Source organism: Meles meles, chromosome 15 (assembly GCF_922984935.1).
Source record: "Meles meles chromosome 15, mMelMel3.1 paternal haplotype, whole genome shotgun sequence".
NCBI classification, from domain to species: Eukaryota; Metazoa; Chordata; class Mammalia; order Carnivora; family Mustelidae; genus Meles; species Meles meles.
Genome location: NC_060080.1, coordinates 54211791 through 54225347, shown reverse-complemented (window position 1 = coordinate 54225347; position 13557 = coordinate 54211791). Strand labels below are relative to the sequence as shown.

The window sequence follows — 13557 nt, the reverse complement described above, 5'->3', positions numbered from 1 at the left end:
AAATTAGTTACTAAGACCACTGCAATAGAAATGGGCTTGAAGAAATATATAGATGGTCCCATGGCAATTCAGGGTCTCATGGCACACTGAAATGATTTTAACCCATCAGAGAGGATATAGGATGCTTCACGAATGTCCAAAAGATGCAAATGGTATCCAAGCACCATCCTTCATCTCTTTGGGACGAATATTTATTACAGATTATTCTAATCGTGCTCAAGAAATGTTCCATGCTTTTTAAGAAATATATGCCTTCCGGTTTTCACTAAGTTTCCACTTTATATTTCGCTTGATAACTTTGTAAAAACCAGGTTTTGGTCAAAGTATTAAATACCTTCCTTCTAACTAAACACCACAGCCAAGTTTTAAGATAACTGTATCTCCGTCTGTACCTGTATCTCTATCTTATCCTGCTTCAGCCCCACAGCCTGCCATTATCCCCCGTTTCCTTTGTTAAGTGTGGGCGCTTTTTTCCCCTCTTGGAGATTAGGTACATTACTATTTTGTAGTGAGCTGTGATGTCCAGCTCTTCTCTTTTCCACATCCTCTCTTTCTTACCTTGTGGGTTTTTGGTTATCAATACAGGAATAGGGTCAAACTCATCTTCTGCCACCTTGTCCGAGCCCTCAGGGACATCAAAACCTGAGATGAGATTACTATCTTCTGCAGCTTAATACAGAATGCAAGTACACAAGCAGAAACAACAGAGGTAGAGATTAGCAAATGAGAGAACATGTAAGGGCACAAAGTTCCCAACTATACAATCGCTGTTGTTTTTGAAGGCGAAAATGCTTATTTTCATGACTTAAAATAAAAGTAGCAAAACTGGAAAATAGGGAAACAGAAAAAAAATGGTTTCGAGCTGGCCATGTTAAGACTTTCGTAAATGGTCAGGGAGAAGGGTTAGAGGATGAATTCTCCGCTATCGTTTTAAAACCACTCATTGTAGTTACTGTGAGGGATCTCTTCAGTGCCACTAATTCACAAAGGCCCAGGAATTAGCCATTTATCTTCCTTATTAAGCAAACAGAGGTCTGACTAACAGACAAATACTGAAGAAACTCAAAGCCAGGGGCAGGGGGGAGGTAATTAGTAGCTCTTGAAGAAGCAACTGCTACCTATACTATATGTTAATTAATTGAATTTAAGTTAAAATTAAAAAAAAAAAAGAAGCAACTGCTGTATACAAGGCAAATAAAATACTTCTGAAAGGACTTGCTGCCCTGTGATTGGGGAAAAAAGACTTTCCGTCAACTCTGATGCCTCAGGGAATGCTGGGGCCCACGACCACATGCCCTGGGATTTCAAGTGTAAGTTTGTTAGAATATTCTCCTCCATGCTAAGATTACCCTATGGGCAAGTGCTAGCTGAGCACCTATTTTGCAAGTCATGTTTCTCTGTAATTACATATCGCTGCTGACACACTCCTGCCAGACATAATTGGTTAAACACACACTATAAAAACATAATCATTTTAATGCCATCAAGGGTAAAAACAAAAACTCAGCTATTACTGCCGCAAACCATTAACTAATTATTTTCAGACTTCTTGGGGAGGCTTCCTTCTTGAATTTCTTTCAGAATAAGCTTACACTGTTCCTTTTCCATACATTTGCTCCTTCCAGAAAACTGACTTCACTACCCCCAATAGAGAAAGAAGTTTAGTGAATGCCTGCATCCCGTGCCTGTCACTTTTACAAACAGCTCACTGAAGGGAACTCATTTCAAGCTACTTCTGTCCAGCAGCCTTTCAAACCGGTATCAACCCAGGACTAAGAAATGAAAATGGCAGATGAGAAAGAGAAATCCAGTAATCATCCATGACTTAAAATTTAAACCTTTGCTAAGTTCAGTCTTTGAAGACTTTTGAGGACTTATGCCTGCTGCTTTATTGAGCAATCACTACCCAAAAACTTGAAATCAGATTTGATGAACAATTTTAAGGTCTAAGGCTAACAAGTGTATTAATGACAACAGTCAGTCAGTGGACAGTCAACTAAACCATCTACTTGCGCTGACTGCAAGGGCACAGAGCTCTGCCTTTCACGGAGAACAGGGACTATATGCTGTCCCCGAGATAGCCGGAAAGCAATGACTCCACCAATCTGTTGCCTAAGCCTTACGAGGCACTCTTTCCGAGAGGGATTATAACAGAGCAGCTAAGTACAAACTCGGGTTTCCTACATGAAGGAGGGGCTGAGACCACTTCACTGGCAAAGACTTTCGGTAAGGAAAATTTTCAGGACTCATTCAGTTCTCCTTGAAGGACACATGGGAGCCCGAGGACAGGAAAGCATTTTACCTTTATGGGCTGGAGCAGAGATCGCTATGGGGGCAAACTCTTCCAGAAGGTCAGTAGTAGGGTTAGAAAGCAGAGAGCCATCAATCAGGGAATCTTCCCCGGTGAGAGAATCTGAGTCCAGATTGACAGCATCGCAGGTCAGTGATGGCATTAAATGGCACACACAATATCATGAGATTAGAGTTTAGCCTTGAAGTTACTGCATTTACATGTCATACGTACAAGCCAAGGCGGGAGAAAGAAAACCACAAGTAACACGTTAAGCCCCCAGCATTTTCATCGATAGAAACATGTATTTCTAGATTCCTCTTAACATCAACAACAGCAAATATGGACTACTTCTTTGCTCAGAGGTTGCTGGGTCAGCAAATGTGTGATCTGGATGCCAAGAACCCTTCAGCAACTCAGTTCTCATCAAATGCCGCTTGGGGAAAAAAAGACTTTGCCACTAAAGAGTTTCATTTAAACTTTCCCTAAACAATCGGGGGGAAAAGATACGACAGGGTGAGGTATTGAAGCTGACTAGGAGGCGGTTGTCCCTGGCTTATTATCAGCAGAATATGACGTGGTTAAACAGCATTTTCTAAATCTCACCCAGATCCCCATTCAAAATAAAATGATCTTGCTTCTTAATAGTATTCTTTCAATTTGAATTGCTTCTCTGAATATGTGACTTTACTTTTAGGTAAGGAACAGAGAGAAGGAAAAATGCGGAGCTCAAGCATTTTAACATACAAACTGTTCTCTGAGAAAGATTTGGACAAGTCAAGTAAGCATGAGGCAAAGGAACCATCTTGCCTTCTTTGTTCATCCCCGCCCCCCCCCCCCACCTCCTTGAGTTTATTTTCATAGTTCCCAGACTTCCAATTGTTTTCTGTCCCAAGGTAGGAAATCAGACACTTTTACCAAAGTAACTATGGGCTTGATAAAAATGCAGGCTATCAACTCTGGATTTATAGACAGTAAAGGATTCTATTAAGAGAGAAGTTTGAAATTAGGGTAAAAACAATGCCGGACCAGGGAAGATTTCAACTCTGCCTACAATTTAACAGCAAACCATCCATATAAGCTAAAAGCACTGGGCTGGAAATAGAATGTCCACATCCAGAGGGTGAGCTCCACGAAGTTACTGACACCGTTCACTGGAAAGTGGCTCAGAAACCTTGGATGAGTCCAGTCATCCCTGCAGTTCGGCAGAGTTTTTTAGGGAAGGAGGTGCAGGGAACCTGACACCAGTGAAAAGAATCTTAAATAGGGAAATACCGTAACCAGAGAAAGTCCAAGGACCACTCTACAGAGAAAACAGCTCCAAAAATATTCTGCTCTTCAGCATGGAACGGTACCACTCAACTTCTAGAAGCTGGGGAAGTACCCCCATTCTAGGGGCATCTGACCATTCTAGGGGCAACTGACCAGGCTGCAAAAGAAGAGGGTCACCTGCTGCAGGTGGAAAGGCTGACCGTGAGGGCCACCACAGTGAACGGTCCCCACAGCTGCAGAGAGACCGGACTGACCTGTGCGGTTCGAGGCCACAGATTCCGTCTGAGATGGAAGGCGCTGGGGCACTGGGGGCTCCAGTCCTGGTATGAGACTCTCAACAGCAACATCGGCCTTTTCTTTTGTAACAGAGCATTAAGAAAGGAGAACAGAGGGTAAGGGAAGAGGAGTCAAAAGGTTCTTTAGACAATTCTGTGGAGGCTTTCTTCTATGGGGCTCTCAAGTGCCAGTCTCTGGCAAGATGGGCAGCCCAAGAAGTTACTGTATGTCTGCTGTCTGGGCTTCCCTGACTGAGCATGCATGCGCAGGGTTAACCGCTCTGATGAGGCCTGGTGAGTCTTGGTTTTTACAGATAATGTAGAACACGGGCCACCCAGCGGATTTCTTCCGTGTCAGAAGACACAGGCTGAAAGGCATCATAATATCTTATGGTAATTTTGCTTTTGTTAAGGGATGAACCTGGGGGCAGATGTCCTCTGTGCCTCGCAAAGGCCACGAGTCCATCTCAAATCCCACTCCCTGCTGTAGCGGGGAGGTCTTTCACACTGTCTGACATCCCACAGCTGGAGGCCCCCACCTCTCTCTCGGCTCATGGCCTTTCTGAGCTTGAGGACTTTGGGCCCCAGAGTACAGGGGACCTTGACATCTTGTACGTCTCGCCTGCCCTGCTGTAGGATCACAGGGCAATAGCAAACTGAGAGGACCAAGCCCCTTGCCTGGATTCTACTCGTGGGGTTTCACCACTGGGCAAGTGTTTCCTGTCACCGCTGGGCTAGTGCTGCCCGTTACAGATACGTGGCACATACAGGGCCTTCTAAAGAACAATCTGCTAAAGGTAAGGTCCCAGCTCGAAACCGACTTCCTTCATGAAGCTTTTGTAACTAACGGTGAATTTCTTCCATTCCTCCTCATTCAAAAACAAGTCCCTCTAGACATCTCGGGCAAAGCAGACGTAACTTGGTGTCCTGGGAAGGCAGAGGAAACTCCTCCTTTGGGGTGACAGCAAATAAGACTAAAGGAGGCTTTGTGGCACTTTCCACTCCTCGGAAGGGCTATCCCCTGGGGATCTGCTAACCAGTTAGTGATCGTTCTTGAAACAGACACATATATCATGCAGGACTGAAGAAACAGAGACAACGACTTTACCAATTACAGCATCAGAAGTGCTACCAAAAGGGTCTGTCATAGGCAAGAGGTCAGGGAGCAGGAGAGAAGTGTCAGGAGATTTGAGTCCCTCAATTAGTTTTTCTAGGTTGGGCAGAGAGGCAAAGAGAAAGCAAAAATGCAGTGAGATATTAAAGCAGGTCGATCATTTACCATTTTCTATACAAACACATTTTGGGGTCAAACTTTTGTATCAATTCATCATAAAAACAAAGACTGTTAATATCTTTTACTGTTAATTAAAAATAAGCTTTCAAAGTTCAAAATTTAAAAGTGATGATTTCCCCAGGTGAAGTAGTCACTTTGTAAGTCATTCAAGATACTGCCCTAAGTTTGTTTGTTTTAAAAATTTGAGATATAAATATTTGCCCAAAGGATACAAAAATACTGATTTGAAGGGACACATGCCCAAATGTCCATCAACTGATGAATGGATAAAGAAGATGTGGTCCATACATATGTATACAATAAAATATTACTCAGCCATCAAAAAGAACGAAATCTTGCTATTTGCAACACTATGGAGGACCTAGAGGGTATCATGCTAAGTGAAATAAGTCAGTCGGAGAAAGAGAAATACCGTATGATTTCACTCATGTGGAATTTAAGATACAAAACAGATGAACATGGGGGGGAAGAAAGAGAGAGAGGCAGACCATAAAACAGACTCTTAACTATACAGAACAAACTTGAAGATTGTTGGAGGGGAGGAGGAGGGGAGGGGGAAGGGCGAAATGGGTGCTGGGTATTAAGGAGGACACTTGTGATGAACACTGGGTGTTGTGTATAAGTGATGAATCCTTAAATTCTACACCTGAAACTAATATCAGACTGTATGTTAACTAACTGGAATTTAAATCAAAAGTTGAAAAAATTTGAGGTACAATGTACACTGAATAAAAGTCACCAATTTCAAGAGTATAATTTGCTGAGTTTTGATAAATGCACACATTCATGTAAGCACCGCTGAAATGATGTGGCACATTTCCATTATCCCCAAAATTACCCTTGTACCTATTCTAGTCAGTGCCATCCTGTTATCTCCAGACATTGACAACAACTGATCTACTCTCTGTCCCTATAGTTTTGCCTTTTCTAGAATTTCCTATAAATGGAACCATAGAGTAGGTATTCTCTTTTGTCTGATGTCTTTCGTTTTTTTAAAAAAAGATTTTGTTTCTTTATTTAACAGACAGAGATCACAAGTAGGCAGAGAGGCAGGCAGAGAAAGAGGGGGGAAGCAGGGATGCTGAGCAGAGAGCCTGATGCGGGGCTCAATCCCAGGACCCTGGGATCATGACCTGAGCCGAAGGCAGAGGCTTAACCCACTGAGCCACCCAGGTACCCGTGATGTCTTTCATTTAACATAATGCTTTTGAGATCCCTACCTGTCATGGCATGTACCAGTAGTGTGGTGGTTTTGTTGTTTTTGTTTTGTTTTTTAATTGTGTTATGTTAGTTACCACATAATACATTAGTTTTTGATGTAGTGTTCTAAGATTCATTGTGTACTTCTAACACCCAGTGCTCCATGCAATCCGTGCCCTTCTTAATACCCATCACCAGGCTCACCCATTCCCCCATCCCCCTCCCCTCTAAAATCCTCTGTTTTTTGGAGTCCACGGTCCCTCTCATATATCATCTCCCCCTCCGAATCCTCCCCTTCACTTTTCCTTTTCTTCTCCCAATGTTCTCCATGCTATTATTTCTTACGCTCCACAAGGAAGTGAAACCATACGATAATTGACTTTCTCTGCTTGATTTCTTTCACTCAGCATAATCTCCTCCAGTCCCGTCCATGTTGATGCAAAAGTTGGGCAGTCATCCTTTCTGGTGGCTTTGTAATACTCCACTGTATATATGGACCACATCTTCTTTATCCATTCATCTGTTGAAGGCTATCTTGGCTCTTTCCACAGTTTGGCAATTGTGGACATTGCTGCAAAGTTTGTTCAGTTTTATTGCTGTGTAGTGTTTCAGTGTATGAATGTACCACATTTTGTTGAATCATTCACCAGTTGATAAGACATTTGGTTGTTTCTAGTTTTTAGCTATTAAAATAAAGCTGCCATAAACATATGTATATAAGTCTTTATGCATTCATATCCCTTCCTGGGCTTAGTTTTGAAAAAAAAAATTTGGACTTGCATTTAGAAATGCTGTGTAACTCAGCAAGTGAATCAAAATATGTCTAAGTTAACTTCAACAATCATTTATTGTCTGCCAACTGAGAGCCTGTGACAAGCTGGTACACTTATCATTCTATGGTCAAATCTCATGAAATGCACTTAAACCTGAAGACGGATTACTTCTGATGTCTTCCGGCTGGGAAACAAAAGGATAGAAGAGGCTGCCAGATTTGTCACACCCGATAACTTAATGTGTGGTAAGTGCACACATTAAGATTTCTTCATGATTTTTTCAGCCTTGATCCATCAACAAGTCTGTGTTTATCTTCAACTTATTAAAGGTAGAGAGCATTACTTGAAACAAAATCCTGAATCATAGACTCTTACACAAAGAAGGGAATTAAGAGCTCAACCTCCTTTTACTTGTAAGAGGTTGAGGCCACATAAACTCTTTCACTTGCCCAGTTAAAGCCTGCCGACATTCTTTTTTCTATCACAGAAATAACATGCCATTAAGATAAAACCAAAATGAAAGTGTCTGAGAAAAGGAAGTGACTTAAAGTTCAAGTCGGTATACAGAGCATTTTAATGAATCTGCGTTCTTCTAGGCCATTGGGAATCAAGATAAATAAAGGCATAATTGGTATTTGTTGAGGGACTAAAACCAAATCATGGATTTTAGTGTCTTGGCAAGATAATTTGCTTTGGTACAAGTAACACACTGCAGAAAAAGATTTTTATATGTGATATCAATTTACCATCTTTGGATGTGGATATCTTTGAGTTAAGTGACAATCTGCTAACTTTCTCTCATTTACGCCTGGTATTTATATTGAAGAAAGGAAGAGAGAGGAAAAGAAGCTTCTCAACAGCAGGTGGGGAAAACCCCAGAGTACTGACCAAATATCCAAGCATAATCACATCAGCATTAATCTTGCATCATGCATAACATCTTATTCGCAGAAAAGATGTTTAAAAATGTGACAGTTTTTAGCATACCAGCAAAAAGAAGATGCTCTTCTCAAAAAGTCTAATTCTTCATTATGCTGAACACTAGCTTTTGTTTTACTCCGAAAAAGAGCTGCTTTCATGTACAGGAAAGTAATTATTTGCTTCTTTCACTTTTAGCACTCACACAATCACAATCTCAAAGCAATGGATAGAAAGTAACAACTCCAAATTACCTGCTTATCTTTCAAACAGTAGTTTATCTCGGTGCAAAAGCTTGGGCTACCCAAATGCAGAGTCTGAATTCTAGCCTCTCCAGCGAGAAGTTGCGACCATGGGGTGGGTCCTCAAACTTCTGTCCTTACTTCCTCAACTGTACAACGGACATACCTCCCACCACGTTTCTGTACTGGTCTTTCAAGTATCATCTCTTCTGGTCCTTTCCCGATCCTCCCTGCCACATTGGGAACCTTCTGGACCACTCTGCGCTTACTTCTCTTGCAGCCCTTATAAAAGGACTGAAGACAGGGAAGGTATCTTCTTAGTCTCTGTATCCCCAGTTCTCAGATTTTCCTCTCATATCCTACGTCATATCTCTGCTTCATTAGGGAGGTGGGGAGGAAGAGGGGGTCAACCGGAAAGTCAGGTACTTCAGTAAGAACTGAGTATTTTTATTAGCCATTAGCAAAAAGATAACATGAGGGGGTTAAAAAAAAAAAGTACGTGTGTACATGTGCGTGTGTGCATGTGTGCGTCGTGTGGTGACAGACAGGGTGGGGAGGGGGTAAGTTGCCCAAATTAGGGGGCTTATCTTCTGACTGAACCTCAAGTAACGAGCAATTCACACAGCTAGTCTGTATGGTCACTGCTACTCGAGAATCCTCGAATACTGACACGTGGGAGGGAGGAGCAGGAGCAGACAGAGAACTAAGAGTGAGCGCACAGACAGTGTGTGCAACCCCACCCCACCACGCCCAGCACTCTCCAGGCGACAGAAGACTCCCAGCGACTCAGTGCGGGTGCCCAGCAGCCATTCTAACTATGGTCATCACTTCCCTTTGTAGAGTTCAATGTCAAGCATTTTCATCCATTAGTCACAAAAAGACCTGGGTTTGGGAATACGGATGGAGTTGAGGAGGATGGAGACAGAGACTGTGTGACTTGCCCAAAGCCACAGATGGGACACGGTAGAGCTCGGACTTGACTTCACAGTTTCCCCCATATGCTGCCTACAGGGTCTGCCTATGTTCATCAACATAGGAGAACAGGTTTTTCTCAGAGCCATGGCCCCCTGCACAACAGCCAAATTAGCAAAGACATGTTGGCCCTGGGAGGAGGCTCAGATCTTACTCAATTAGCCTTCTTGTTTACAGATGAAGGAATCAGCTCCAGAAAGTCAAAGCCGCCTACCTGAGAGCTAATACCAGGTAAGCCAGAGAGCTAACTAGGACTAGGACCCCGACCTTCTACACACTACGGATTTAGTCTTCTGGTTGAACTAAGGTTTTGGTTGCTTTAGAAAGTGAAGGCTCTTAGAAGAAGTCACATCTCAAGCTATTACTGCTCATTTTTGATCACTTTTTTTTTTAAAGATTTTATTTATTTATTTGACAGAGATCACAAGTAGGCAGAGAGGGAGGCAGAGAGAGGAGGAAGCAGGCTTCCTGCCGAGCAGAGAGCCCGATGCGGGACTCGATCCCAGGACCCTGGGATCATGACCTGAGCCGAAGGCAGAGGCTTTAACGCACTGAGCCACCCAGGCGCCCCCATTTTTGATCACTTTAAGTGAAGAACCAGAGAACAGGATGTAATGGGCTGCACAAGGAAGGCTACAGGAGGCTGAGAGTTTCTAAATCACAGCCGGCAGGCCTTCCACGTGCAGCACGGGCCGCCCTTGATATGACTCATGTTAGGAATTCTATCTGCTGAGAGTTACAGAAAGACGCTCTGAGACCACGTGTCATGAAGGGGGTGGTAGATTTAGGAACATGTGCAGGAAGTGTTCTTTAAGATCCCAAACCTCAACCAAGTTCTCCCGGGCATTTCATGATTTGTTGACATCTAATGAGGCCACAGATGCCTGAGATTAGAGTGAGAATGGGCAGAGTTTCAGGTTTTACCCACGTGTCTTGGTATGAGATCAGGAAAAGGCAGAATTCTTTGAATAAAGTGAAATGTGAGAGGAGGCAGCGTGGTCTAACAGAGAGAAATAAATCACCAGTCAGACGCCCAACTGACTGAGCCACCCTGGCGCCTCTTAGCATAATTTTTTAGAAAAGGAAAGAATAAACGAGCAGGATCTGAGTGGGTCCACGCTTCCTTAGATGTCCATCAAGCATGAAGTGGTGGGGTTTTCCCTCTTTCCAAGTGGATGGCAGACGTTGCAGCATTTCATTGTTTCATAAATGGCTCTTCCTGGATTCATCATCATGATGGACTTTTACAAAACCTATATTTAAAGGTAATTTATATCTCTTCTTTTACAATTGTCTGCTTCCGTTTTCCTGTTGGCGGTATTTTCTTAGCCTATCCCTGTTACTAGACTTGGTTCTTTCTCAAGTTTCTATGGTTCCCAAATAAAAATGAGTCTGGTTAGGAGCATGGAAAAACACTGAAATCACGGGGAGAAGACTGAGAAGGTGGACCCCTGGAGCAAAGTGGATGTGGAAGGAGTTAGCCTGGGCACTGGAGACTGAGAGCACACTCAAAGGAGAGGACTGGAGCACTTAGGTGGCTCAGTTGGTTACATGTCTGCCTTTGGTTCAGGTCATGACCCCAGGGTCCTGGGATCGAGTCCCACATCAGGCTTGCTGCTCAGCAGGGAGTCTGCTTCTCCCTCTGCCCCTCACCCCAGCTTATACTCTCTCTCAAAAATAAAAATAAATATAATCTTTTTAAAAAAATAAAGGAGGGCAGCTGGGTCACTCAGTCGGTTACAGGTCTGCCTTTAGCTCAGGTCATGATCCTGGAGTCCCGGGATCAAGTCCCACATTGGGCTTCCTGCGTAGTGGGGAGTCTGCTTCTTCCTCTGCTCCTCCCCCACTCTGGTGCTCTCTTTCTCTGTCTCTCAAATAAATTAATAAAATATTCTTAAATATTTAAAAATAAAAATAAATTTTAAAAATAAAGGAGATTGTTAGTACTTTGAAAAATTAAGAGAGGACTTGGAAAAAGGAACTTTTGAGCACCCCTCTCTCTCTTCTCAAGCACAAGTCAGGTGGCCGTGAGGACTAGGGGAAGAGAGGAAGAGGTAGGAATTAGTCCATTCCAGAGTATTCGCTTATGTTTCTCTCACGACTTAGCTACTGAAAATATCAACCACAAGGCAAGAAGGTAATAAATCCTTTGTAAACCTAAGGTTAGATAGCAAAAACTGCTTCCTGATTTGAGACTGGGATACACTGCAAGTTGTGAGTTTTCTCTCTTTCAAAATATCAAAAGAGGATAGGTATCTGCTTATTACATAGGTTAAGAAGGGGAAGGCTTTGCTCAAGGACCATTCCAGACCTAATCAGGAGTAAGACCACGAGGAGTAGAGCAGCTTGAACTAACGAACATGGAAGAGCTTGATGCCAGCCCCATCAAAAAAGATGGTTTCATTGCTACAGCTTTGTGGCTTTGGGAATTTACATCTTGTCTGAAGTCTTGTGATGAGAGATCCTGTTTTTAAAATCTAGTCACTTTAAATAGTTCCTATCTTTAAGAAACTAGACACTAAACTGTCTGTAACATCTGCAAGCTGGAAGCCAAAGTCAACCACCATGGCCCCTTCCAACTTCATTTCAGGGAACTGAATCTGCAGAAAGAGAATCTTTCCAGAGCAAAGACACAGCGGTGTTCAACCTTGGACATTTCAATATCCCAAATATCCCAAACCAGCAGCTGGAAGTGAGGAAGATGCCAGGCAAACAGCTCTGGGAGGAAAGTCTATCTTGACAACAAACCAGTAAAAAACACATCTTCTCTTGCATACTTTCTAAGAGACAATGAAGTGCCATAAACCAGGAGGCACAGTTTTTAGAAGCTGCTGATTCTAGGAAGCAGCTCTCATGGGGCAACTAATGCATTCTTGCTTAGTCTTGTGGAACACTGATGTTGAGAGATCAGTGTTAAGGAGTGGCTCTGAAAATCTCTCCCTCAAACTCTTGTCCTCTGTTAGAGGAGAAGTAAAAAGATGTAGTTGCTATGGAAAATAATACAGTGATCCCTCAACAAAAAATAGACTTACCATAGGATCTAGCAATTTCTGGATATATAAGCCCCCAAAATCTTGGATCTTGGAGAGACATTTGCACACCCATGTTCCTGAAGCATTATTCACAAGAGCCAAAATCTGGAACAACCCAAGTGGCCAAAGGTGAATGGATAAACAAAATGTGGTTATGTACATGCAATGGAATATGACTCAGCCTTAAAAAGGAAGGCAATTCTGACACATGGTTCAACATGGATGAACCGTGAGGACGTTAAGTGAAATGAGCCAGTGGTAACACGACAGATACCATATGAGTCCACCTATGTAAGGGTATGTAGAGCAGTCAAATTCATAGAGACAGAGAGTAGAATGGGGATTGCCAGGGGCTGCAGGAAGGAGAATTTTACTGTTTAACAGGTAGACAGTTTTAATTTTGCAAGATAAAAAAGTTTTGTGGATGGACTGTAATGTACCAGTGCCACTTTAAAAAATGGTAAATTTTGTGTTATATACATTTTACCATTTAAAAAAAAAAACAAAAGGGGCACCTGGGTGGCTCAGTTGGTTAAGCAACTGCTTTCAGCTCAGGTCATGATCCCGGAGTCCTGAGATCGAGCCCCACATCGGGCTCCTTGATCAGCCGGGAGCCTGCTTCTCCCTCTCCCTCTCCTTGCTACTCTACCTGCTTGTGCTCTCTGTCAAATAAATAAAATTTAAAAAATAATAATAATAAATAAATAAATAAAAAACAAAAGATTAAATCGTTCAGTCCATGCTCAGGGAAAATTCCCCACTCTCTTCTACCACGTTTTAAATTTGGTACCATCTACAGTTTATCTGTTCTTTGACACAAATAGAAGGCAAAATAAATGAATACACACAGCACATGGGCATCAGTGAAATACTTTGCGACTCACCAGAGGTAGGCTTCATTTGGCAGCTCTATGAGCATACAAATGCTTACAGCTGTGATTCCATATATATATGAGAGATTTTCTAAGAAAATTTGTTTTGTGATTCTTTGGACAATAGAAATGCTCCTTTAAGAAAACCCAAACAAATTCAATTATTCAGTTCCCTTTACCCACAGTTTAATAATCATTATATCAAGAAAGTCTACTTCAACGGCTCTCGGTTGTGCAAAGGTCAAAGGTTCTAGAGCAAGTTTAATTTCTGTAAAAGGGAAATATCATTGCCTAAGACTTTATCATAAGTAGGACTGCCCCACAGGGAATGAGGACCCAGAACCAAAGCTATTACACCTATCTTTTTATATCTTTTCCTATCTTTATACTAATTTAAAGTTTACAAAGCAATTCCAA

General features: G+C 42.4%; 1 protein-coding gene across 12 annotated transcripts in view; it reads right to left on the bottom strand.

Moving 5' to 3' along the window:
* LOC123925575 (AP2-associated protein kinase 1) overlaps positions 1-13557 on the bottom strand; it is a 172342-nt gene that overhangs the window by 16755 nt on the left and 142030 nt on the right. For 6 of the 12 annotated variants that reach the window (XM_045978901.1, XM_045978902.1, XM_045978904.1 and 3 more), the window contains 2 exons: positions 4946-5047; positions 3817-3918 (listed from right to left, as the gene is read on the bottom strand). The exons of 2 other annotated variants lie outside the window; for them this stretch is intronic. In XM_045978901.1, coding sequence (XP_045834857.1) covers positions 3817-3918; positions 4946-5047 — 204 coding nt within the window. Of the gene's footprint in view, positions 1-558; positions 670-2302; positions 2414-3816; positions 3919-4945; positions 5048-13557 lie in introns of all 12 variants that reach the window. 4 more of the 12 variants (XM_045978910.1, XM_045978911.1, XM_045978912.1 and 1 more) reach the window with 1 other exon arrangement.